General features: G+C 40.9%; 1 protein-coding gene across 1 annotated transcript; it reads left to right on the top strand.

Moving 5' to 3' along the window:
- The first annotated feature begins 262 nt into the window (after positions 1–262).
- dbndd1 (dysbindin domain containing 1) lies at positions 263–25961 on the top strand. The gene is made up of 4 exons (XM_071530665.1): positions 263–293; positions 5344–5487; positions 11697–11834; positions 25807–25961. The coding sequence occupies exons 1-4, from the start codon at positions 263–265 to the stop codon at positions 25959–25961; spliced, it is 468 nt and encodes a 155-aa protein (XP_071386766.1).
- Positions 25962–27821: the final 1860 nt, after the last annotated feature.

Below are 27821 nucleotides of genomic sequence, written 5' to 3'. Positions count from 1 at the left end.
AGGTTGAGCGCTGAGAAGCCAAGATCACCTGGTTGTGAAATCTAGAACAACGGAGGACAAAAAAAGGAGGAGCAGGATCTGTGGAGTGCCTGGGTCGCTCTCTCTCTCTCTCTCTCTCTCTCTCTCTCTCTCTCTCTCTCCCTCTCTCCCTCTCACACACACAGACACTCTCCCCTTGCCTCTCCCTTCTTCCCTCTCTGTCTGTCTCCTCCACTCTCCGATGCTGTTGTGGTGAACAGCAGGGCACTCTCGGCTGAGCTGCATGGAGGCACAGGGAGGGGCAGGGAGCCCAGGTAAGAGCCATTTTCTGTTCTCTCTCTCCTCTCTGCCTTGGTCTTAGTGCCATTACATGAGAAGCATAGCGTTGCAGGGCGTCTTTGTCTTGCCTGGTTGTATTCTGAATAACTTAGACTTGTGCTGTGAATAGCCTGCCCACTGTGAGTAACAGAAGTGTCCTGCTTAACATGTTCATGATGTTTAGACATAGATAGACACTTTCTCAAATTATTAAGGTCTAGCTTTTGTATTAGACCAATAGATTTTCCCAGTATTTAGTGTGTGCACTGACACTCGATTCACTGTGACTGCTCCAACACTACAGACTACACTGCATGCCTGTCCAGACTGGTTGGACCACAGCCTCCTCAAATAATGTTACCAGCGGAGTATCTCTACATCCATGTCAGTACAATTTTCTGACAGTCTAGACTAGAGTTGGTCACTGATGTGAGGAACGCTCACTGTTTGTTTCGTGTTGTTAATATAGCAGTACACCGTCTGTGATAATTCCCCCCAAGCAGGAGGACACACATCATTGCTCACAGCCAAACAATATTATATATTTGTTGTGAGTGACTGGTCTTTGGGCAGTGTGAATGTGTGGAATGTGTATTATACATTCAGCCTGAGTTGTGGAGGTTTTATTTGCATGGATTCGAGCTTCAGGTTAATTTTCATGCTTACCAGTGTAGACCTTTTTATTTCCACACAGCATAGGTCAACCACAGAGAAGCTGTGATTGATGAAATACAAATTAGAATGGTGGCTGGACACATGGCCTTTGTGTGTAGGCCGTCCAGAGAAGCCCGTACTGTAAGGCTGCACTGCATAATACCTCAATGCCACCATTGTATTGCAATACCAAACCTGTGTCTCCAAGTGTTTGTATTGTTAGATATTGTAAGCATTGTTTGTAAGTTTCAAATGTCATGCAGGACATCAACTTATTATATTAGCTTTGAATGAAAGAACGAAAGAACGTGCATCCTACAAATTAAGGCAAAGTAGTAAAAGTGTGGTTTAGCCTGTTAGTATATTCCATTAGTCTGTCTTTGTACCTATACAGCTCCAACCATTCAGTCAATTAGTTTTTCGTACTCTTCAGCATGGTATTGTCAATGTTGCTTTACTATTGTACTGTAAGGTAAAACAGTGGTGTATTGACAGCATTTGCAAGTTGCTACCTCAGCAGACACTAAGAGTGACAGTGGCTCTCTACTGATGGGAGGTGCTTTTTCTGCTAGGGTTTTGTTACACTTAGCTCATAAACTGGCATATTTACATTGATGTGGAAACTGAAATGTTGATTAATGTGCACTGTCCCTGGTAAATAAATAAATAAGTAAATAAATAAATAAATAAACTTATCACTGTCTACATATCTGGGTGCTTCATGTTCATGCCAGTGGTCAGAATGTTCTGTGCATGCTCAATCGGCATATGTGTTCATGGAGATGAAATTGAATTAGACCCAACATCATTATCATGCTGTTCAAACCACTGGGTCACCAAATGTGGCTTGTGGGTAGTGGTATTGTCATCCTGGAACACACGGCCTGCAACCACTGATGAGGAAATGTATCATGGGGTGAAAGTGATCATTCTGAATCATTATATTAGCAGAAAATAGATAATTCACAGCCCTCTTTGGGACAATTAGAACTAACACATGGGCAGATCATGCACCATAACAAACCACTAGAAACCTTCACTGTGGAGTGATTTAATTCTGGTGTACACAGTAATTTGGTACGCTATCTTTGGAGCAATATGGATGTAAAAATCTCATTGCAGAGTGTATACTGTAAAAAAAACAAAAAACGGTATAAGGACAAATGATAGAGAGAAAGCAGCAAGCACAATGAACTGGCAAAAAGGGTGTTGAGAGAACTTGTTAATTCCTCCTGCCTGCTCTGTGCAGGCGAAAGTAGATTGATTTATCGAACCAAGACACGAGTTTGATTCAACTGTTGGCAAACATGGATCGTTCTCTCTCTCTCTGTGTGTGTGTGTGTCTCTCTCTCTCTCTCTCTCTGTCTGTCTGTCTGTCTGTCTGTCTGTCTGTCTGTCTCTCCTCTCTCTGTCTGTCTCTCTGTCTGTCTGTCTGTCTGTCTGTCTGTCTGTCTCTCTCTCTCTCTCCCTCTCTCTCTTTCTCTCTGTCTCTCTGTCTGTCTGTCTCTCTCTCTCTCTCTCTCTCTCTCTCACTCTCTCTCTCTCTCTCACACACACACACACACACACACGCACACTCTGTCTCGTCTTTCTCTGTGAACCAAAGGGTCAGCTGATTCAGAGGGAGTCATGCATGATAACTTGAAACAGAGTTAGCCATGGCCTGAAAAGGCCACATTATGTCCTCTTAGCTTCCACCAGCAGTGACTGATTTTCTCGTTATGTACACTATGTGCTGATGGCCTCTTCACAGCACACACACATACTGTATATACAGATGTGACGGTCGTAGCTAGATCAGCCCGTCTGTGTAAACTTGTCTCCCCTTCAGGAGCCACATCCAGGTAATCCTGTGACCTCTAACAGCTCTTTGTCATTCAGTCAGTCACTAACATCCTGATTGAGAGCCAGGTTGATCTTCCATGAGAACACTGAACATATTACAAGACATCTATTTATTTTGCCTCATTGAGATGCAAGATCTGTTTTACAAGAAGGACCTGGCCAAGTAAAGCAGCATCAATGACAGAGATAAAGGTTACAGACACACAACATAAAACAATATAAAGCATAAAAACATCAAATAAATGAACACCAAGGTAGGAGCAACAGTAGCTTATAACAAAATAGATCAGCTGAAGTCAGTCAAGTACATAGAGTCCATGTGAGGGGATAGCCAGTATAGCACAGCCTTTCTCTCACTGGGGATACAGAGAGATTCTCATCTGGGATTTATGCCCTAGTCTAGTCTAGTATCGGCCAAAAGTGTAGTATCATGAACATAGTAAATGTTCACAGCCTTGAGAGGCACATATATAGTAAAGTCACTGAAACAAGAGTCAGTTCTTAATGTGACACAATGCACAAAAAAAACCTGTAAAACTGTTGGTTAATCTGATCACATAGACTATAGTATTTGCTACCACATACATTTCCTTATAAAATAGAAATAGATAATTATAAAAAGCATGATAAATTTGTTGATTCAGGATGTCTCTGCAGTGCATTCTTTGTGTGTGTGTGTGTGTGTGTGTGTGTGTGTGTGTGTGTGTGTGTGTGTGTGTGTGTGTGTGTGTGTGTGTTGGGGTGGAGGGCGTAATTAAACCGCCTCAAGGCAATTGTTGGAAAGGCTTAACAGTAATTTGGCATGACCATCAGAACCGCTGCTCGCCAGACAAAGTGATAGGACTGGAAACTGAATCTGCTGGTAGACAGTATAAATATTGAACAGACATTTTATTATAACAGGAAAAGTAAAGCTATATAGTCTTTCGGTTTGTTTGGACCCTGTCTGGGAGAATAAATCAATAGCCAACAAAGAACATTGGGGTGTCCAGGGTGAAATCAGAATCCATCATGTTTTGGCTGTGCCTCAGCTGGCCAGGCCTTCTGCTGTAGCACACACTTTCTGTCTGATTTGAGAGATGCTACTGTCTAGGAACATACTGCAAGCATAAATGGTACCAGCCATCTGGCAGGCCCATCGGGGAGCTACTCCCACACTACTTTCCATCAGGTCTGCATGATATGGTAAAAATCAATGTGTTTTGCTAAATATTGCATTTCCAGTGTGAATTGCAATACTTCCAGGCACAACTTTTTCTACTTAGTTTATTTTTCGGCAATTGGGAAAAATGTCAAAACATTATCATTGGGGGGGAAATATACGCTAATGTTTAGGATCAAATATGAAATTCAATTATTATTATGCAGCCCTACCTGCAATTTGGTTAGAAATCTTCACACCCCGGGCCTCTCCTGAGCATCCTTTTCCCTCCCTCCATACACCTCTGTACCATAGTCTGTACACACTCCTTTGTATATCCTCCCCTCTTTCTTACAGCCTTGTCAACCCCAACATATTTCTCCACTTCCCCACTTTGAATAACAAAAACTGTGATGTCTGGGGTGTGAAAGAAATGTGACGTGTATGGGCAAACATTTCACTTTGATCAGGTTTTGTAGAGTGAGATTTTGTGCATGCTGCATTTTAAGGGACACTATTTAAAGTACCTTCTATTTTCAGAGCTGCAAAAAAGCCTGGGTGAGATTGTTTTTTTGTTTTTTTTTTCTATTTTGAATGCTTGTTCGAGATGTGTTTGTGATGTCTCAGCTGGCTTGACTGAGAATATTAACCTAGGTGAAGAACATGACAAGGCTCTCAGAATACATTTTTCATTTTGTATTGCTTCACAACACATGATGAAATTGTTGTTTTCACATTAACCAAATTAGGTGTCTGCTCAGGGACTCACACACCTGAGGAGATCTGAAACACTATCTCTGACACACACACACACACACGCACATAGTGGATACAGGATTGACAGATGATGAGAGGTGTGCAGACTTGCCTGTATGAATGTAGATGGAGATGTGCAGAATGTGTCACAGAGACACGACAGAGAGACAGGCAATTGAGATATTCAGGGATTACAAAGGGAAGGTGATGCAATAACCTGGGGATTAATGTTAGTCTTAGATCTGGTATGCTTGAGATATAATCTCAGTGGGGATACATAACATTGGTTATGTAAAGAGGATAACCTCAGTACATGACTGATAGAAATTGAAAGGAGCATTGAGTTCTTCCAGCACTAGGAATGTGTGACTACCTTGTTCCCCTTCATTAGCCAAAGATGTTTTTTTGTAAAGATTTCACTGCATAATTATTATATTAAGTTGTGTTGGGTTAATGGGAAATGAGTTAGAGTTAGGGGAAACAGATCTACCTTAAGTTAAATTGAGAAAATAAGTCGGTATCCCTGAACCACCTATATTGTCTTTTCTTAAAGATTAACACCTGATACATCCTCTTATTTTCTCTTTTTGCTCTCTCTTTCTCTCTCTCTCTCTCTCTCTCTCTCTCTCTCTGTCTCTGTATATTGATAGAGCCCAACAAAGACATCCAGAAGCTGCTGAAGCCCTCCAGCTCAGGCGAACTATCCAAGGAGCTGTTCCACCACCCAGTTGGGGAGGAGGAGGGCGGCCTCTCAGGGCATCCTGCTGGCCTGCTGCACGTCACTGAGAGGAGACGTGAGTACCGGGGTAAGGGGATGGATGGATGCATGGATTGATGGAAAGAAATGAGAGTGTGACATGGTAATAATTGAAGAATATGAAGTAGTACTACAGACTTGGGGGGAAAAGAGAGGATACAAGTTGAATATGGATGAAAAATGCCTTGAGCAACAAAACTGAGTTACAGCAAATTTCTTCCATGAAGAAGGAGGTAGGAAAACCTAAATATGGTATGACCAAGACGAAGTTGGTATGTTACAGGAAAGTACTTGACTATTGCATCATAAGCACAGAGGATAGGCTGTTTCTATTTCGGCGTGTCTCATCAATGACAGTGACTACTCCGATGCCTTAGAGTAGAAAGTAGTGACACTTGATGAACTTCTACCACAAGCCTCCATAACACTAAACCAAAAGATAATCATTAAGGCATTCACACCTAGTGAGTGATAACTATAAAGATAACTATAAACTATAACGATACATTGTTGCTCAAGCATTCACACTGCGACAATATTGATGTATTTTGGTGCCGAGTATTCAGAGCAATATATAGTCAGAGGATGATTACTTTACTGACTTACTGACTGCTTTTATTTTACTCGCTCTCTAAAGTAAATAACAACATAGTCGCGCCGAAATAAGACGATATCGTTGTAGTGTGAATGCTTGAGCAACAATGTATCATTATAGTTTATAGTTATCTTTATAGTTATAGCTCTAGGTGTGAATGGGCCTTTACTCTCACACATTTCACACATTCTGAACTATCTACCTTCTCATCCACTACAGGTTAAGCCTGGTCTTGAGATCCACTGAATGATCATTGCATATTTTAGGTATGCTGGCCCTCATTCTCAAAGTCCACTCCACAGCTTTGCCTGAAAGGATCCATTGTGCATCAGTCCCATACAGAGGCTTCCCTGTATGTGTTGGACCAAGGGCCCAGGGCCCGGGGCACAGCCTCAGGCCACAGAAACACAGAGAGGATACTGGGGCTACAAGGCAGCCTTTATCTGCTTCACTAACTAAACACTCATTCAAAGAGGCAGCTCATCCAGAGAGGCTAATGTCTCTGTCCTCCTGTTTTAATGTGACCACTGGCCACGCCACCTGGCAGGCTGGCCAACAGTGCGTGGCTAGTCAGGCTAGAGAAGCAGAAAGAGAGAGGGCAAGAGAGATGTAAAGAGAGATCATTGCCAGTATAAATAATGTTCTTTGTGAAAACACCATCCTGAAAAAAAGAAAAATTGGGTTTCTAAATGATCAAATCTCTCACTACATTCACATCCATCATCCACATCCTCTCATAGAAGAATGTGAATCAAATTTCAAATTTAGAGCAGGTGAAGATGATGAAGTTGATTGAATTCGGCATGAAGGATTTCTCTTCAAGCTATGAGAAAGTGGTGGCACTGGTGGTGAGAGGGCATGGTGCCACCAAACACTGCATTTAAATAGTAAATAGTAATAGTAAATAGTTAAAATTGAAAACAAAAAAAATATATACCCTTTGACTTTTTGCACACTGCTGTGCTACAAAATTCCATTTAAATACCTGAAGAAAATGTAATTTGCAAAAGAATAATTATTCTTTGTTTAATTTGAGCTAATTTACCTCAAAGACTTCATATCATGTTACTTAGACTTCATTAGTAGGTTGTTAAGATTTTAAACAATATTTTCTTCTCAGAAGTTTAATAATTCTTCCTGTTTTGATAGGCAAAGCTGACATCAGGTTCTCTCAGTAAAGTATTTTTTACATACAGACATACAGAGTGAGAGAGGTATGTCATGCCAAATTTTGTCATGTCAAAAAACCTCTTTGAATTGAATTTAATTAAACTGAAGTGAAATGAAGTGAACTGAACTGAATTGAAGTGAATTGAATTGAAATGCAGGTGTGACATATTCTGTGAAAACTTATTGTTATTGCTAATAAATATTAGGTTTTAAATTGTTACTCTGCCCATTCTCTTTGGTTACTGCCAATTGCGATGATATTGACAAGTGCCTGTGTACTCAAAATCCCCCCCCCCAAAAAAAACACCAGCAAAAACATATTATAAATTGATTTGTTAGACATGCTTGGGCTTGTCTGGATAACCTCTTTTTTGCCTGTGTGTGTTTAATAATAATAACTTGACAATCTTACCCATCCGACTCCACCCAGTCCTCATTACAGGCTGCTCACTCTGGACTAATGACCTCAGAGCCCTGATGGGATGGTAGAGAGGGAAGGGGATTACACAGATGCAGCATACCAGGCACATCCCTTCTCCCAAATGTGAACTCCCCCCTCTCTTTCTAGTCTCTTTGTTCCTTCAATTGAATCCATCTGTATCTCCCTGCATGAGGAAAGGAAAGGAAAGGAAAGGAAAGGAAAGGAAAGGAAAGGAAAGGAAAGGAAAGGAAATTTATATAACACAATTTAATTGATACCTGCAAACCTTTATTTTACATATTTTATATTAACCAAATGGCATTCGGTTAGACAGCAGTTCCTGGGTTTTTATGAATTAATGTTAGCATAATGTTAATAAAGGTGTGATTACGGAGATGTCAAAATGGGCCAGCACACTATGAAAGTCCAAATTTGATTTTACAAGCCACGCTCAGCCATAGGACTGGATGTTCGCTTTAAGGAGGGGTAATGGTCTTCTACATTGTCCATCTGCCGAGGCACAAAGTCTCCTCTATTTCTGAGTCCCAGTGTGAATTCTCCTTTGTCAGCTCTCCCCGCTGGCGTCTCGGAACGGCCCTGATTGGTGTTGCGATGGAGGCAGTTGTTTCGGTCTGTCTGCCTGTCGCCAACTACACTGGGAGGGAAAACGTACTGATCAATTATTCAAGGAGAATGGGTGTGGGAGAGGAAAGAGGGATGGGGGAGAAGGTGTTAAGAAAAACAAGCGCAGCAGAATAGGAATAAACTAGTAACCAAAAGAAAATGATGGCAGGAAAATAACGCAGGGAGTGTTTCCTTTGCATAACCCCTTCATTTCTCCATGTACTTTCATCTCATCTCTCTCCCTCTCTCTATACATTTACCTCCTTACCCACAGAGACTGTACCTTGCTTTTTAATCACACAGCAGCTTCATCTCTCCCTCCATGCCATCCTGCCTCTCCCGCTTTCTTCTTCTTCTTCATCTCCTCCTCCACAATTCCCCACCCCCTTGTTTCAGTACTTTTGGTTTCTCCTCTCAAAAAGACTGATAGCCGTGGGCGAGCATCTTCCAGCCTCTTGGGAAAGCTCATCACAATCTGTTCTTACACATATACACACACATGCCAACACACATATCTTATCATAAAGAAGCAACCTTAGGTATTGACAATGTATGTAAAATGTAAAAAAAAAATGTTTAAAGAAGTAGGTACTATACTTTTCTTGGCAACCGATAAGTGCTTGCAGTTGTACTCTGCTGGATATAACTAAGCCCATGGGCAAATACCAGGGCAGCAGACATTTAAAAATGGGCAAAGCTTCTGATGTGAAATGGTGTGAGACTGCTGACTACTGTTTATTTTAATTACATGTAGCCTTTTAGTGTTTCTCCAATCAAAAATAATAAAATGCTGTTGTTGCCCTAATCAGGGAAGAGTTAGTGGTGCAAGAATGGTTAGCTTAACCCTTTCTGTGCCATTTAGCTCTACAGCCTCAAAAGGGATAATAACAACAATAATTATAATTGTTTACAAAGTGATTTACAGGAGGGGATATAAAACAAGAATAGTAAAATACATAGCCGATACAAATAAAAAGCACCAGCTAGAGAACACTTTAAAAGAAGAATGGAGATTAAAATAACATCAGACAAAAGAAAACACAAGACACAACACCAAATTAAAACGGACAGGATCAAAAACAATTACATAACAGCAAATCTGTAAAAATGCATTTTAAGAAGTGATTTAAAAGATGATACTTAGCAACTCTAAATTCTTCAGGCAGATTGTTCCACAGTCTGAGTCCTGATGGAAAAACACAGTCACCTTTAGTCTTTAGACTGAGGGACAGGATCCCAGGTTATGCTCTGTCCCATAGGGAACTAAGATGTCTGTAATGTAGCTAGGGGCCAGACCTAACTGAGCTTTAAACATGATCAGTAAAATCTTCAAATCAATTCTATAACTAACTGGCAACCAGTGGGGAGATGCTAAAACTCTATATATGGTGGAATATATGGTGTCTTTGTTTGGCACCAGTTAAATAGTTGCTGTATTCTGAACCAGCTGAACACATGAGACTGACTTTTGACTGAGGCAGGAATAGAGGAAGTCGCAGTATAGTCTAAACAAGAAGGAATAAAAGCATGTGTGACCTTCTCTAGATCTGTGAAGGATAAAAACAACTTGATTGTACAAAGTAAGATTGCACTACTCGTTAACCTGGACAGGCAGTTCTTATTTCCAAGCGGGAGCATGTAGAGGGAGAAAAGGATGGGGCCTAGAATGGAGCCTTGAGGGACCCCACAGGTGATGTCTGCCGAGGTAGATGAGGAATTGCCTGTTGTAACAGAGTAGGTTCTATCTGAGAGGTAAGATCGGAGCTAAGTGCTGAGCCAGAGATTCCCATCCAGTGCTCAAAGCAGTCAAGTAGAACTGTATATATGATCAACAGTGCAACATATGCAACTCTAAGGTCTAAAAGGACTAAAATGGGTGAGATAGTATGGATTATAAAGGAGAGGTGAGACGGGACTGGCTGTTTATCCTGCCTCTGATTCCCTGCAGCTAGAGTTGGCTCATTAAAAGACTTCAAACAGCAGCAACATGCCACTCCAAAAGTCTCTGTATTTCCCTCACTCTTATTATTTCTATTCTCTCATCTTCACTGCTTCCTTTCTCTGTTTCATTCCACACAAGTTTCCTCTCGCATTTCTGTTGTTGAGTACATCTAATATGTTTGAAATGTAGCACAGTCACCAGCCAGGCCACTGCTCCAGCATGATAATTAGTTTTCTCTGATTTATTGTAACATGGATGAATTTTTCTTTCTTTAAATCAATGTGTGTTCTGTCATGAGGACAAAGGGAAAAAACATCTCTGCAGCAGCAGACAAAGAGGAGCAGAACAGTGGGATTCACCCTGAAGGATTGTTTTAAACAGCCTGGAAAACCAAGACGGACACACGGACGATATGGGATAATGGCAGCTTTCAACCTGTCATGCACCCCCTCTTTTTCTCTGCACAGGCACACCCACAACCAGCGAAGCACACTCTGTGTTTAACTCAAACAGAGGTTCTCAATCCTACTTGAGGTTGCACAGCATAGACGCCGTGTGCACAAATTCAGACAAGCATCCACTGATTCACAAAGAAACACAAACACACCTCCACCTACAGTATCTGAGTGTGGTCCCTATATAGCAGCACAGCATTAAGCATCTTCTTCCTGTCTATAATGCTGGGTTAGTTCAGCCCTGTATTACACAGACATGGTTCTTAAAGGAGACATAGGTTTAACAGGTTTACTGGGACGCTTGCTTGGCTATATGTTCAACAAAGAATGTGTTACAGAGTCAGATCCATTACAACTTTGGAGACAGTCTGATTGGAATGCCGAGCCTGGCACGTTGATGTACAGCACATTAACAACACACCTGTGCATCTTGTGTGCAACAGAAGCCATGCGAGCCCCGGCTGGGGTATAGGATCTTGTGCAGAAAGGAACAGGTGTCCCACACCCAGGACAGAGACAGAGAGGAAAGCACGTCGTGGCACTGGCTATAGATGCTATTTTCATCTCCACTGACCTTAGCTCTTGTCTTGATTCTGCAGTCAAGCTGCCTGTGTTAACATGCTGGCGTCATGCTGATACAGAGACACACAGCTCAGCACACAGACCAGCTGGTTGTCTGGGAGGAAGATTAAAGAATGCAATCTCTTTCGATATTTCTGAAGTAGAGGGCGCATAGCTTACAAGAGAAGCACAGATAAAACTAGATGAAAGATTCAAAGTCTTCTGTGTTGTTGAAATCGATTTTAGTACCACCAGGGACGGCTACTGATCTGATTATGAGTACGCTTGAGATTCAAGAGTGGCATTACATGATGCGGTGAGGAGCTGTGTAATCACAATGTATGTAATTTATCCCCCGCCTCTTTTTAAGGAACCGCTTTTTTCTTCTGTGATGTCAGCAAAAATGAGCGGATAGTGTAAAGCTCCCCAGTCCATTCCAGACTATAACCATGCCATCTTCTATTTCTCTGCCCCTTAGAGCCCCTGAGTAGTGTGTCTTCTTTGGAGGTGCACTTTGACCTCCTGGATCTGACAGAGTTGACTGACATGTCTGACCAGGAACTGGCTGAAGTTTTTGCTGACTCTGATGAGGAGAACCACAACGAGTCTCCAGCAGGTAAGTCCTGCCAAGAACGCTCTCTCATCTCTTATGGCATGTTCTTTGGATTGTATTCTGAATTGCGTATGTTTCTTACAATAAGAAAAATAGGGAGAGGGGAACCACTTCAATGCAAAAACAACACCTTGGTCCAGATTCACTCAAGCTTTGTGCAGGGAAATGTGTGCGCTATATCACCAAACCATGCACAATTAGTGGAAAGCGTGTCTAATAGCACTGGTCAAAAATAAAGCCGGTTTGTGTATGTCACGGTCATATGTATGTAAATTATATGTAAATCTCATTATTTTGCACACATAATACTTATTTTTAGGCGAGGTCATACAAATCGAGATTGCACCTAATTCACAAACACTTCGCAGCACCAACTTCCCCAAATGATTGTATTTACTTTGCACCAAAGGTTTGGCCATTCAGAATGGCTGCTATCGTTGCTACAAGTTGCAGACATCATTGCAGCAAGTCGAGCAAGCAAGGGAGAGGGTATTTGTCCTAGAATCTGAAATCAGATCAGAGAACGCTCCAGTTATAAAGGGCGCATTACAGCGCCAGCCTTCGTCAATTAGTCTCAAATCTGAAGCAATTTTCAGTTGCAATTGGTGATGAAGGAGGCTATTTGCTTGTGCAATGCTGTTTTTGAGGGCTTGTTTTCACCACAACTTGATATGCACATATTTCTTAGTTAAAGGTCCCATATTGTGGAAAACTGGATTCCCCTTGCCTCTTTGATTATAAAGAGTTAAAAAGTTGGATGTGCTATCTAAACATTGTGAAAGTATCAAAACGCACGGTCACTAACTAAATCCACGCAATCCATATTAGAAAACCAAGCCTCAAACGAGCCATTTGGACTTCTGTAACTTTGTGGCGTCACAAAGGTTTGCTTATTATCATTTTTGTAAGAAATAATAGGCTAACAAAGTGTTTGGTTTTTTTTAAAGCGGTTGAGCGGTTGCCATTGTTTATTTACCGGAGAGTTTTCCCTACCTGTAGCTGCCGGCGCTGTGGTGTCTTATGTTTCACTCTTGAAACAGTTAGCCAATCAGAACAGAGGGGTTGTTAATATTAATGAGCCTTAAAGACACAGCAACAGAAACAGCCTGTTTGGATCAGAGAGATGCTGGAAAAGGGTTAGGGTTAGGGTTAGGGTTAGGGGTTGTAAAAATAGATTGAGTGTTTTTGGTACATGACACCACACAAATAGCTTTGAATGGACCTCAAGACATAAAATAAAACACTGGAAAGTGTAGAATATGGGACCTTTAATGAGACAGATTTTCCTCACAACGCAATCTTAGTGAACCTGGACATACAGTATATGTTAAAGCTATCAGTCATAAAGATGCGAAAAATGCATGCATAGGCCATGAAACAGTAAATGCACTGCTGCTGAGTAATAGTGTATCCATTCAAAGTGTGTTGAATGAAGTGTGCATGTGTTGTAGCCAGATTTGTTGTCCCATGGCCCATGTATGCATTTTCATATTTGTGACTGATTGAATAATTAGAAGCAATTCCTTCCCCTTTTTTCAAGTGTTCTGTCTCCTAGGGAAACCGTTGCCCTTTTCCAGATCCTTCACAGCTGTAGGCTACTTAAAATGCGAGACAGTAACCTGTGTGTTGTACGGTATAACACGTTATACCACACTGACACATACTCTTTGGTTGTCTGAGGGAAGCATTACCCAAATTAAATTTCCTCTCTGCAGTACTTTGGCTCAACACAGGGACTTTTTTAGGGGTGAGAATTTGTTCTCCACACAGGAAAACATGAAACAACAGTTCTGTGTTTGTGTCTGTGGTATTGCTCTCAAACTGTAATGACCTGGGGAATTATAATACTGCTCCCATTCTGTAGCTATACACACTATATAAGAAGCTAAAACTCACCGAGCAATTTTATGTTGATTAGCAGTTTATAAGATGGTCATAGACATATGTGTGTGTGTGTGTGTGTGTGTGTGTGTGAGCCCACAAACAAAAAAGCCTAGGGAAATCATAGCCCTATTGTGGGCTATGATGATACTCAGGAGATTCCTTTAGGGACTATTCAAAAACACATTTCACAGTTTCCTAGATACACTCTCCTTTTCATATGGGACAGATATTACATGGTGATTAGTCTTATCAGGAACAATTTTATTATGCCTCCGCGCCGGCGACAGCCGTGGCCAGAGGCATTATGTTTTCAGGTTGTCCGTCCGTCCGTCTGTCCGTTCGTGCGTCCGTCCGTCCGTCCGTCCGTCCCATTCTTGTGAACCCGATATCTCAGGAACCCCTTGAGGGAATTTCTTCAAATTTGGCACAAACGTCCACTTGGACTCAAGGATGAACTGATTAGATTTTGGTAGTCAAAGGTCAAAGGTCAAGGGTCCTGTTCCTCTGGTAGTCCACCACAAGCTCATTGGTTTTGCTGATATTGAGCTTCAGGTGATTGTCGTTGCACCATGTGACAAAGCTCTCTATCAGTCCTCTGTACTGTATGTGAAGACAGCATGTTTCTCACTGGAAATTATTCACTGGAATCATATGTCAATATAGTGATAACTTCCATTTCGCCAAAAAATACATGTAATACCTTTTATTAAATTCCTTCAAAGTCTTCACTACATATATTTTATGAGTCTGGACAGACATGGATGTAAACTGCAACTTGACTTGTTGGCGGAGGCATACAACCGCGAGGCGGTTATTTCTAGTTTGCATTATGAATATGAAATCCAAAATAACAATTGGGAATTTCATTCTGGAAAACTGGAATGAATCAAAACAAAGCTGCATTCAATTGAGACTGTCCATTGTGATTACTTATTAGCACCATACCAGCCAAGTATGAGCCAAATTCTTCAAATGCAGCAGACTGGCCTACTGCATATTTGCATAAACTAGAGGGGAAACAGTTTAACCTGCATGTTTGTCACAGCAGCAGGTACGGCATAACGGCTAACCCACCTCCCTCTCAATTTGCCAAAGGAAGCAAAACAATCTCTCCCATGTTTTATTTATGACCTGGGAGCCTCATACTGTATGCTGGGAGTGAAAACTCTCCTCCAGCACTACGCCTCCCTCCCCCTGCCTCTCTGCAGTCACACAGGCTTCCATGCCAGCTCGATATTTAAAGGTCCACTGACATGGTTAACACAACTTCTTAGTGATGCAAATATTGAATATCCAGACGATGAACTGTAATAGTCAAATGTTGAAAACAGCACACTTTCCCTGATAAAGATGTCAGAGTTTCAGTAGTGACACTGGCATCATCCAGGGGTGTAACCAAATCCAAGTGCTTTGTTTGGCTATGAATATATAATGAGTTCAAAGCAGATACAGTCTCTTAAGTTGATGCACAGAATTATACGTCTCCCCTTCACCTTCAGTTGTCTCTTTCTTGCTGACTTGTGCAGAGCATGCAAAGGGCCTGGCTCATAGGGAAAGTGAGACAGATAGCTCAGACCTTTCCAGCTAGTTCTTAAGTGACTTAGTCTATATGTGTCAAAATGGATTAATGGGCGGTTGTAATGAAATTCTGGAGACTAGCAAGAAAAGAGAACTTACATTCTCCCATTTTTTTTAAGGGGGGAAAGATTCAGGGTGAGGAGTGAAGCAGAGTAAACGTGTATGTGAACACAGTGTCTCATGCAGTAACTGCAGATAAATAACTTAGCAGTTAAAAAAATCTGGAGGCTGTATTATTTTTAACACACAGCATTCATAGGATATCAATAGTAGTGCAAATACTATATCATATTATCTCAAGCTACCATGAACAAGCCAGATGCCAAACTGATGCCTTCAATCACAGATAACAAATCATCCAGAGTTTGTCACTCAAGTCTCCTGTGTATTCATATTAGAGCTGTAACTTATTCCTTATTAGCCTAATAATATTAGGGTAGTTTTACTTTGATAAACCCTAACTATTTTTAAGCCTATGGCCTACACATAATGTCTGATGTCTTTTAAAAGGTAGACAATCCTAATTCCTAATGATAAATGATGCAACGTTAAACACATTAATTGATATATAAGTTAGATAAGATTTTCACTTTATCTGTTTATGTCAGCTCTATCCACCTCCAGACTGCTTCACTACTCTGATGGCTACTCTGTCTTTTTCTGTAGGCTACTCAGTATACCCAGTAGTCAGACTTTTATTGAACAGGTCAGGTGTGATAAGTGGGGTTCCCTTTTTCCTCCTTGTGCATAAACTTTTATGACTTCTCCTTACTGTAAAAAGACATTATGATTCCCCCCCATCCACTCTCTCCAGTATAATACCTTTACTAGTAGTTATGTTATCTTACAGGGGGTGTAATTGGAGAGATGTTGAAGAAGCATCACACAGAGAAATGAGGCTGGTGTATGGCGGGTGACTGAGTCTGTTTTGATTGTGGAGCTTATCCTGTACTCTCAGGTAGATTGATGAGCCTCCGAGCTCCAGTTAAAATCCAGGCTCCTATGGCAATTTCTCTAAGGACAGCAGTGGCATAAAAACCTTGAAAAACTTCTACAAGAGTTCCATAAACCAGATAGTTTGTAATATAGTAGGCTGTAGTCATTTCAGTGGCTAATCTGGCCATAAAATCCCACCGGCAGAAAGAAGAAAACTAATGTCCACTGCTCTAGTCTCAGAGTGGTGATCATGAAGCTGAGGCTATGGAGGACATCAGGAACTGTGGCTACAGTTACACTCCTCAGTGGGATTTTTGAGATCTGATTCTAAATATTGGATTTTATGAGATTACATGTATGTATGTCCACACTTAGCCTGATGGCAATTATGCATCTCCTGTGGCTGTGTTTATTTAAATCTGTGTCTGCATTACTTTTTCCGCTCTCCCCCTGCATTCCTTTGCATTGCTTACAGTATATGCGAATTGCAGCTAGATTGCATCCAGACTACATACAGTCCAGATCAATACGCAAGCTTTCATATCTGACTTTGAAGATCCTATAGTAAAGTGAGCAAAAAATCGAATTTTTGTGCATCCAGATGAAAAAAGTCACATCCAATGATGAGTGTAACTACAGACTATGCCACCCGAAGTTTATTTCTAGAAACTGAGACCATTATGTGGACAAGTCTAGTCACTGGTTGGAGTGTGTAGAGGCTGAAGGGACTTGGCTGGATCAGGTCTTTTTTCACTGGTTGGATGACATTCTGTTGTATTCACCCAATTGGTTAATATTTTGAGCACATTGGTATTGGTATTCCAATTGCTGATTAAAGCTACATATTCAAGCATAATGAAAGACTCTGAGATTGATTAACACCTTGCGAACCCACAAAAATCACTTGATTTGATGAAAGTGCCATGCCAGCCTCTGGTGTCATACAACATCCAAAGAGGACCGAGAGGATGCTCTTCCTTGCTGCCTATTATGGCACTATGGAGGAATCTTTCAGGGCAATTGTAACACCCCCAATTTTTATTTTATTTTATTTTTTCATGGATTTTCACCTAAGAATCAAAATGACAGCAAAATACTTGCACAAAAACAACAAAAATATAGGCAAAAGCACTGTTGTCAAGGCTAGGGAAACATTTTGGTGATGGCATTGGTTACATGCTCAGTTGTTAAAAACAACATGGTACACTATTGGCTAAAAAGTAATATTCTTGACATGATGCATGAATCATATACCTTTGATGTCATGACTATGGACATCATTCCTAATTAGCCTTTTTTTTTTTTTAAACCGCTTTGCACAGATTGTGCAGCAGATTTTCCTGATCAAATTTTCATTTTTAGGAAACCAGGGTACACTGCTTTTTATATGATTTCCCACAAATTACCACAAAACCAGGCTGCATTGACATATGTCACCAAATCCACACTGGTGGTGCCAGTAGATTCCCAGAGCAGCTGATGGTGAAGGTTGACTGCTCCAGACTATGAAGAAAATTTCACTTTAGGATGAGAGATCTTAACTCTGGGATGGCTGACTCACTCTGGCCATGGCTCAGCACACAATGCTCAGAAAAAACTGATTTTTTTATGAATAGACAGACACTTCTCAATCCAGTAGGGAGAGAGTCAGCACTTCAGCTTAAAACCTTTAAAAAACAGGTTTCTCCTCCAATTCTTTCTACATGCCATTAGGACATCCCATCCCACTCCCATCTTATTTTCTCCTCTCAGTTTCCTTATTATAGCATCATCTCCTTTTTCGGTAGCATTATTTCCCTCTTTCCTTTCTCTTTTCTGTTCATTACTAATGTGTATGATGGCCCAGCTTGTTATGTGTGAGTTATGGTCCCTATTAGCCATCTGTCCTATATGCTGCTGCCTGAAGCTCCACAGCCTATACTTTCAATTAAAGCTGTTGCTTGGCACCTATTAGCGGTACTGCAGAGCACCATCAGGTGCAACAAAGAACCATTTTTCAGTTTGAGTTTCGCAGCAGAAACCCATGCATGGTTCGGTCTAGAACTCTCTGTGCAAGAAAAGGAAATGAAAAACACAAACAAGTTCATGTATTTCAGTTTACTATATACACTGTGGAGTGAAGGATTCCTACACACTTCCCACTGTAATTACTGCTAGTGTTTGTGGTTTGCCCAGTCCTTAACTGGACAGTCACAATGATGCAGTTACCAACTGAGCCTTAAGGAATGGCTTACAGCAGCAAATGTTCTTACACATAATGGAACAATAATTAATAGTGTGACTTAGCAGCATCAATAATGAACTGAGAACTGATTTTCTGGCTTACTAGTTTCTGAGACTCACTGTCGCAGAACAATTTAGAATCACTTAAATGACCAGGCTTTAATGTTAGGATGAACAGGTAAAGAGGGTTGTCTTCCTTTAGAAAGTGAAATCAAGGGACAATATTGTTTCATTTTTAGATTGATTAATCTATTCAATTTGCTGGGTTAAGATGGAATATGAAAGACGCAAAAAGCATTAATTTCCAATTAGCCCTCCAGAATCTATACCATGATTACGATACTCAAAAAGATCCAATACTGGAAGTTAAAGTCACTGAGCAGGTTATCACCATTTACTCACTCAATCAGCCTTCCTAACTATGATTATTTGAGAGAAAAATTTTTTTCCTGTAGCCTGAAGAACCTTCAGAAAACTCTGAAAAGGGTTATTGAGTAGAACCACATAACTAAGAACCATTTTGGAGCCCTTATTTTTTGTTTGGAGCCTCTGCTCTCCTACAGTTTTTCAAACGACCCTCCCTACTTCTGTCCACTGGATCTTCTCCTGTCTTCCTCATATATTTCCCCCTGGAGCCCAGGTTTTACTTTTTAAAAGTTTTTTAAGCTTCTGTCATTCCCTAATCCCAACCACACCATCTCAGTCCCTCACTTCTCCCTTCCCCACTCCCCTTCACCATCGCCTCCCTCTCTTCACCTCCCCACTAGATAACCCCATGTTCCCAGAGCTGAGCAGACTAAACAATGTATCCCCTCCCCTTTTCAGAGTACCCCCCACCCCCAGCCCCCCCACACCCACCCAAGTTTTCCCAGCCTCTCTTGGCCCCACACCACAGCTGCTTCTCAATAGCCAGACAGTACAGGTGCAGGAGATACAACAGCCAAGAGACTTCCCGTCCAAGGCCACACATCCGCTGCTCCGCTTTCTAATGCCAAATGGAGTCCCGCTCCACTAATCAAGCTTAAGTCTCACTCTCAGGAGATAGAAAGTTATTATAAACTGTTAAAAAGTAAGGGCACGATTTCCTTTGCACAGCTCCAAATCTGTGAGGTGCAGGAGTAAAGTTTTGCTGCACCCTCAAAGACCAAGTTATTCAGATGACTGATCTGTTTTTATTCATAATTTATGCAAGAAAAACATAAAAGCAAATGACATGTTTTGATGAGCGAACCTGAAAAAGCAGTGATGCGAAACTTGTCGTTCGCTCTTGTGTTTTTACTTGCATGAATTATGAATAAAAACAGATCAGTCATCTGAATAAGTGGGTCTGAGTGTGCCGCAAACATTTATTCCTTATTGGAGTTGTATATAACTGCTTGTATACATTTATATTTTGATATAGTATAAGCTGTATATGATGTAGTATGTAGGCCTATATATAATGTAATTTGGTATATAGTGATGTATGTATATGATGGTATGTAAAGCCCTTTGAAGCATGCTTGTGATAAAGGGCTATAGTAAATAAACATTAGACTAGACTAGACTAGACTAGACTTATACACTACATGAATAGTCTTGTGCACTCTGTTAATTTGCCAGATTTAATATCTTTAATAGCTGTATCTTTTCGTGGATTGTCTTTCTTCATCCTGCTTTTAACAATCTCTTTGTTCTACCTGTGTACTGTGTTTATCTCACACTAGACATAGAAACCATTATAGAGCGCCTTTCCCCCTCTTATTGTCCCTTAGCTGGCTTTGATCCATTATTCTCCGCCTCACTGCCTGTCTGCCTCAGAGATGGCAGCAGTACAGGGGAAGGATAATAATCCCAGATAGATGCCATGATGGCTGTACATGCTTTTGAGTGACTGTAGACAAGGCCAGGTTTGGGCCTGAGTGGGTACTTTACTACTGCGGAATAAATGGGATTGAGTGTTTTGCATGTAGGACTGCACAATATTTACAAAAATTCATGTTGTAAATTTTGTTCCTGAGTATTATGATTGTGATATGAAATGTAACACATCACCAAGCTTTTTCTACATAATGTGCTTATCAGTGCTTAAAATTGTTGTAGCTCAGTCAAAAAACAGAAAATAAAAAACGACAATATCCCATGTATTTCAAATGTTATCCACTAATGGATTTCATCAGCCAATGGAATTTGCACAGACTGATCCAAAGGTTTCAAGACCCGCCCACAACAACACAACCTAGATGGTTTCAACACATACATGTCCGTGGATTTGACGGATGCCAAATGTGCTATGTGAGGTAGGGGTTTGATTACCACTGGGGCCACTGATGCTAACAGTGTATGTACTTGTGGTACCGTAAGTCACTTTGGATAAAAGTGTGTGTCCATCAAATAGCATCTGTATATGGTGAGGAAGAGAGAATGAGATGCTAATGCTTAGGAAGTGCTCATGTCAAACAAAAAGAGAATTGAGCTGTGCGTTGTGGCTCTTTTCCATATCTTTTTCAGATGCCTGAAACACCTTTCCTTTTTGTGATCTGGAAATTCCAGCAGTCCTATTATGGTTTTAATATCTCCCTATAGCACTACTTTCAAGAACACAAAAGAATCTATGAGAAGGTGATATACTTAAACAGAGATATTCTTTTGTGCCATACGGATTGTGTGCTGTGCAGACAATGACAGATAGTGCATGTGAGAAAAGGATTTATCCCAAGAGCGACTTACAGCACAAATCTCAGCTGTGAGGCCCAGCTGTTCTGTTACATCTGGATTCCCTAAAACCTCCCTCATTATCCCACCCTCTGTGATGTCACACCAGGCAATTATTGAAAGGTCTTGGAAAACCCTGGTGAAAGCTATAATAGTGGCATGTATTACAGGCTGTAGTCTGACAAAGACAGTCTCATAAAAGAGGTGTATTTTTAATGTGCCTATATTTGCATAACATGGTTCTTATATTGTTAACAGATGGGAAAGGTGGATTGCTGAGCTTGGATGTTGTCTATAGAGGCGTCAGTGGCTTCCATTGAGGAAGAGAGAGAAAGGGAGGGACCTGTTTAATTACACTGTGTCAAAGTCAATTGTAAATGTGGGTCAGACAGAACTGTGCTGTGCTGTGCTGTGCTGTGCTGTGTGTGTGTGTGTGTGTGTGTGTGTGTGTGTGTGTGTGTGTGTGTGTGTGTGTGTGTGCGTGTGTGTGTCAGTGCATAGGAAAGTGTTGAAGGTGGAGGAAGTGAGCAGTAGATTCTATGGGAAGTTGCTGAGTGTGTGTGTGTGTGGGGGGGCAGGTAGGGGGAAGGTTGTAGGAAGTAGGGTGAGGAAGAGGTGAGGGAGGAGAAGAAGAGAGGGATGACAGTGCAGTGGGAGGCTGAGGAGAGAGAGAGAGAGCAGGGCCGGCTGGGTGAGCGAGTTCATTCTAAATGTAGGTTCCTGAATAATTCACTCTTCCCTGCTGGATACAAGGCTTGGTCCTTCAAAAGTCATTTAAACTGTTACCATAATCTGAACAACTACACTAACACATTACTTATATATGCCATTTCTTGCTTGCTTTTCGTCTCATCCATTTTCCCTGTTCTGCCCCGTTTTTACTCCCTTTCCACTTTTCCAATGTTCTTTCATTCCTGTCCCAACTCTAATTCTTCCTTACCCATTCCCTTCTCTCTCCCTCTCCCTTTCTGCTATATGGTTGCTGAGTAGTAGTCACTTAAAGAAAATTCACCCTAAAGCATTCACCTTTTTTATTCTTTCATGGGAAATTCCATCAAAATTAGAGAATATAATCAACTCTACACCATAGCTGGAATCTAGAGAACCAATAAAGTAATTAGTGATTGATCAAGCGACTCTAGAGCAGCTCCATTGACAATGAACAAGGTGCTGACTTTGTACAGCATGTTTGCTTATTGTTTTATACTCAAATGAGCTTGATGAACCATGACATTTAACCATATCCCTGAAAAACTACACTGGGTGCCAAAGTTGGCCTCCTGTTTTTTATATAAATCAAGACTGAACTATCAGCAATAGTATAAGTATAGTGTATGTGACCTATGTTTCAGAGAGAATTATTACTTTAAGCATTTGACCATGGTCTAACATTACAGCCCAAGGTGGAACAATATATTTCCCAAGAAGAGAAATGGATGTTGTGATGCAAGCAAATAGGGGAAGAGAGAAGAAAGGGACAAGTGGGTTTGAAGACAAGGGGAGAAGAGAAAGAGGAAAAAAGATTTGCTAATCATATCCAGGTTGCATCTAAGGGTAGCTCCACAGTCCATAGTCAGTTTACACCAAAGCACCTCATATTAAAGTACCATTATCACTCTTAAATCCTTTGATGCTATGGATTGACCGCTTCACATTGACAGAAGTGACTCATCTAGTCTGCAGGGTCCCAAGAGGGTCCCGTCTCTGACAGTCTGGCACTGGAGGACAGAGGGAGGACATCAAAAGTCTACAGTATGACAAACAATATAGCATGAGACAGACATGGGCAAAAATACATTTATATATACATTTATATATTATATGTATATATATGTTGTTACAAATTACATATACTTGCTCATCAAATATAACAAAATAAATCCCTTATTGATCAGGGCATTGATCAGCTTGGGTAAAGTGTAGTTTATCAGTAGCTGTGTTTCCTCCCAGGTATTTTACGTACATTAGGATGTACAGTATAAAATAATAAAAACTTAATAGAAATCCAAATTCCTCAATATTTAATAAATATAATAAAATAGATTTTTTTTTTTTTTAAACTGTTTTTACCCTCGCCTGAGGAAGGTATGGTTTACTTGCTTCAACCCAGATGAAGGAAACGCTTCTAATTTTATTTTTTGTTATATTTCAAGTAAAGATTTGCTTGACAGTTGAATGGAAACACAGCAAATGAGAATCAAATCCATGCAGATATTGGCACTTGTGTTTATCTTATCATTGTCAAAGTTGGCTACCTTTGCTAATTAACTAATTGTTAGCTTAATTATTAGCTACTTTGTAGCTACTTGTCTGTATGCAGTGTATTTTATTGATTTGTTTTGATTTACTACTTGCAGTAATATTTGCATAGTTTTTCACATTATAGGCTATGGCATTATCAGGTATAACAGCATAACATTCATTCAGATATTAGTCACATTAGCACATCTTACAGGGGAACACCACACAACTCAGAATTTATATGTTATGCTGTTATGCATTAGGATGCTGTTATCAGTTTTAGTGAACAATTATTACACTTCTAATACCCACAAACAAGAGAAAGGTTATTCATTTCCGCCCCACTCTGTAATGATGCACGTCTCCACAGAGAAAGAATCGGAAAAGAGAAAAGGTGACATTGTCAGCACCTAGGTTGTTTTTAAGGGTTATTTTCTACTTCAGTCCTACTATGAAAGCTCTTTTGCATGTGAAAGGTCAGATTCCAGCTCAGTCTCCTTCACTGCCAGTGGGGCAGCTCCAGGCTGTAAATCAGCATGACATCACACATTAGCGTGTTTGAAAAATACTTGTTCCTGTTCACAACCACTGAATGCACTGTGCTAGACAACAGGAGTAGCATGCACAAATAAAATGAGTGTTGTTCCCCTTAAATTGGTTGAAAGAGACGGGCATCATCACATACATGCACACATGTAATGCATACACACAAAAACACACATACAGTATGCCATGCAACTGTTGTTCTTCCCTGTGTCTTCCCAACCTTTCTGTAGGAGAGTCTAGTGTTTCTGAGATGTGAAGATACACAGCAACATACTGATTGTAGGATCTAATGGCTGCTAGCCAACAGCACAGAAGGAATACTGCACAAATGGTGGGGAGGAAGAGGGAGGGTCTGAGAAAGCTGTAGCTTGGGGTGCAGTGTGTGTGTGTGTGTGAGAGAGAGAGAGAGAGCGAGAGAGAAAGAGAGAGAGAGAGAAATAAATCCATTTATGTGTGTGTTGGGGTGAGGGGTTAAGTAATTATATCGCCTGACTTATCAGGTGTGTAAACATTCCTCTGTGTCTCTCTTTGAATAATTTTCCTCCATCATGCTTTCAATCAAATGACAGGGGAAGGGTGGGTCAACAGAACGCGTGAATAATGCACAGAGGAAACAAGGTGTAGACAGATATACATTACACACACACACACACACGCGCGCACGCACGCACACACACACACACTCACACACACACACATACAAAACAAGCAACCACCAGCAGAGCCTTTCACGATGCTGAGGAGGTTGTTGTCCCACTCATTAAAATCCAGTGGAGGCACCATCAATCTTCAGAGATCAATAATGTCATCTTACTCTCACTCTCTCTCTCTCTCTCTCTCTCTCTCTCTCTCTCTCTCTCTCTCTCTCTCTCTCTCTCTCTCTCTCTCTCTCTCTCTCTCTCTCTGTGAATATGGGTGTGGCTTTGGGAAGATACATAAGCCAGGTAGTGAATATAACATTCCCTTAGAGGACCTGAAAGACCTGACTTACCATTAAACCGTCTTTTTATTGATACTATGTGCAGTAAAAGGTAGAGTGAGTCGCATGCTCTCTTTCACTCATCTCCATTGTTGCATGATCGTCTCTTTGGTAGGTCGGACAGCACCACCAAGTGGTGTGAAGTAGCGATGACATTACATTCCTAAACTGGAAAATCATGTCTTTCTATGGCCAATGTCAAAATTTCCTGCTTTATACATGGAAAATTCTCTCATATGACAACTAGTCTCTTGAAGTGGCACTGAAGCCAATTGTGAAAAAGAGGGAAGAAGATGAAGGAGTCAGTATAAGATTAAAGAGTGGTGGCAGAGAGATTCTTTAGCTGAGGAGACAAAAAGAGAAAGTACAAGTTTTTGTGAGGGATGACTCATTCCCATGTTAAGTGCTTCTTTTGTATGTTATTTTATATGCATCTGATAGGATAGCAACGTTTGTTTTTTACACATGAATTGGTTTCTTACCCCTATTGAGTTGATCAGTCGCCCCCTCACTTTCCATAATATTCAAATCCCCTGTTTAGTATCGTTTCAAAATGCATGGAGTGACTCATCGTGTACAATAACTTGCCAAGTGTTGTCTCCATATCTTGAATAAGCAACAATCTGTTGCCTGTGCAATCTGTTGTCTTGTTTTTGTGTGTGTGGGCGCATGTGTGTATGTGTGTGTTAACATAGCTTTAACCTAGCTGAACTCTGTAGATGGATTGCAGACACACTCTTAGCTGTGGTTTTCTGAAGGAACAGGTATAGAGTTATGTGTTCTGTAGCCAATAAACATGCAATAGACATTTTCTTATGCAAGCAAGTAATTTTGTGTGAGGCGTGAGAGGCGCGCAGTGTGACTAATGCGGGTCTGTGTGCTTCTGGTTCCCAGGTCCCCACCAGCCTGTGCTGCCTAGAGGCGGGTACATGCGCTCCCCCTCATGGACGCGCTGCAGCAAGGTTGAGCCGCCGCGAGAGAGAAAGCACCACAGCGACTCGGACACCGCAGAGCCCTTAATGAAGCTGGAGAGGCCGAAGCAGCCGTGAAATCCGATGTGAAGCACCCAGGCCGTACACAGAGAGAAAACCCAGAGCAGACGCAGCCAGGGTGGGAACGGACCAGGAGCAGACCAAGAGGCCCCCATCTGCCACTGGACACTCACACAGTGTGTCTTGGTGCTGAATAGACTAGTTCAGACTGAACTCTGGACGCTGTAACTAAAGAAAATGTGCAATACATATACTCTCCTTCTCTCTCTCTCCCTGTCTCTCTCTCTGCCTCTCTCTCTCTCTCTCTCTCACACACACAGACATACACACACACACACACACAAACACACACACACACATGCATAATCATTGTGTTTTCCATGCAAGGGGTTCTTGTTGCACTCTGGGCTGCCAGAACTTTTAAGCTTTGTTTTTGGATGACAAACAGGGTATGAGGCCAGCAGAACAGCGGCACCTCCATCCTTACAGCCTCTCAGGAGCGGAAGATGCAGCCGGGAGGCTGAGGCTGGCCCACAGCATGGGGCCAGACCTCCCATGCAAAGGTCAGGCACTGGAATTCACATTGAATTCACAGGATACGAGTTGAAACATCAAGCAATAGAGTGTAAGTCAAAATTAAAGATCAAGCTGAGGCTATTACGTTATGTGTTGCCTGAAAGTGTGTCAACAGGACTGTCTGTTGCCTGTCTGTTTTGAATGACTGGTAACGTGAGCAGTGGAATTGGGTTTCAGTGAGGCCACTCGCTAACTTTATATCTCTTCCATCACACCTTCTCCATCCTTATAAAAAAATGTGTGGTGTTATTACAATTGCCTGGGAAAAGATTGCACTTCTCTCACTGAATTTAATTTACATTGCCCTCCAGAATTATTGGCACATTTGGTACAGATGGCTCAAACGGCTGTGAAAGATAAACAGAACAAGTATGCAACATTCTTAGCAATATTCCATGCTCAGTTTTTTTCTTTTTTTTTTCTTTATTTAGAAAAAATGTTTAGATTTTTTTTCATGTTATTATTCATTTTGAAAATGATGGCTGACACAATTACTGTTGCTAAGCTAATTAAAGTCATCCAAAGTACTACATTGCTGGTCAAATTCCACTGATTTAGTATCTAGATGGGTAAACAAGCAGTTGAACTGGAAGTAGAATTCAGTCAGATGGACTTTAATAAGTTTTGCATGAATGCCAAAAATACAATAAAGTGCCAACAATTTTATAATCATCTTTTAAAAGATGAATTTAACTGTAGACAATAAATAAAATGATGCATTTTTTTCTTATTTTTCTAAGCATAGTTTATAGCTTATCACTTGTTTCATTTATCTCACTTTTAGCTTGTCTATACCAAGAGTGCCAATAATTCTGAATGCTGTAACACTATGGATCAAAAGTGACACTGGGATGGTAGAAGAATAAAGAAAAGTCTGGAGAAAAAAGTATTTTTTTCTTTAAGTGTGATTTATTAAGTTACAACTATGGTCTGAAATACCAGCCTCATTCTACAGTATGTGATGCAAACATTCAGAGCTCACTAATCAATTTATTGCATACACATCCTAGGTCAGACAGTATTCAGTACTACAGTATATCAGGTCCATAGTGTCTCACCATCCAGTGTACTGATCCACTATCAAAAGTCTGGAACAGAGAATTGGCACAAACTGCTGAAACTGCTTTAGTTCCATAATAGGGTGCAAAAGGTTGATGGCTAAAGTTGTAAGGCTTTATGGCAACTGTGGATTCTGTCTTTACAACGCCAATGAAAACCAAGCCTTGTCTGAGTGCTCCAAATAGTAAAGTTTACATTCAGTCCTAATTGAGATGGGTGCATAAGGATGGCCGCCTCACATCATTACTAATGACGTGATGCAAAGTATCTAACATTGTTCCT

This window comes from Centroberyx affinis, unplaced genomic scaffold (genome assembly GCF_046629955.1).
Source record: "Centroberyx affinis isolate AG114_WGS23_722 - 3 ecotype Tasmania unplaced genomic scaffold, CSIRO-AGI_Caff_v1 ptg001952l_1, whole genome shotgun sequence".
In the NCBI taxonomy this organism is placed as follows: Eukaryota; Metazoa; Chordata; class Actinopteri; order Beryciformes; family Berycidae; genus Centroberyx; species Centroberyx affinis.
Note: the sequence above shows the minus strand (reverse complement) of the source record. Positions and strands in the feature narration are given on the sequence as shown.

Excerpts from the sequence above, each read along its gene's own strand:
- dbndd1 (XM_071530665.1), top strand. The coding sequence starts at position 263 with ATGGAGGCACAGGGAGGGGCAGGGAGCCCAG. Across the intron at positions 294-5,343 it reads GGGAGGGGCAGGGAGCCCAG|AGCCCAACAAAGACATCCAG; the intron begins GTAAGAGCCATT and ends GTATATTGATAG. Across the intron at positions 5,488-11,696 it reads GCACGTCACTGAGAGGAGAC|AGCCCCTGAGTAGTGTGTCT; the intron begins GTGAGTACCGGG and ends TCTGCCCCTTAG.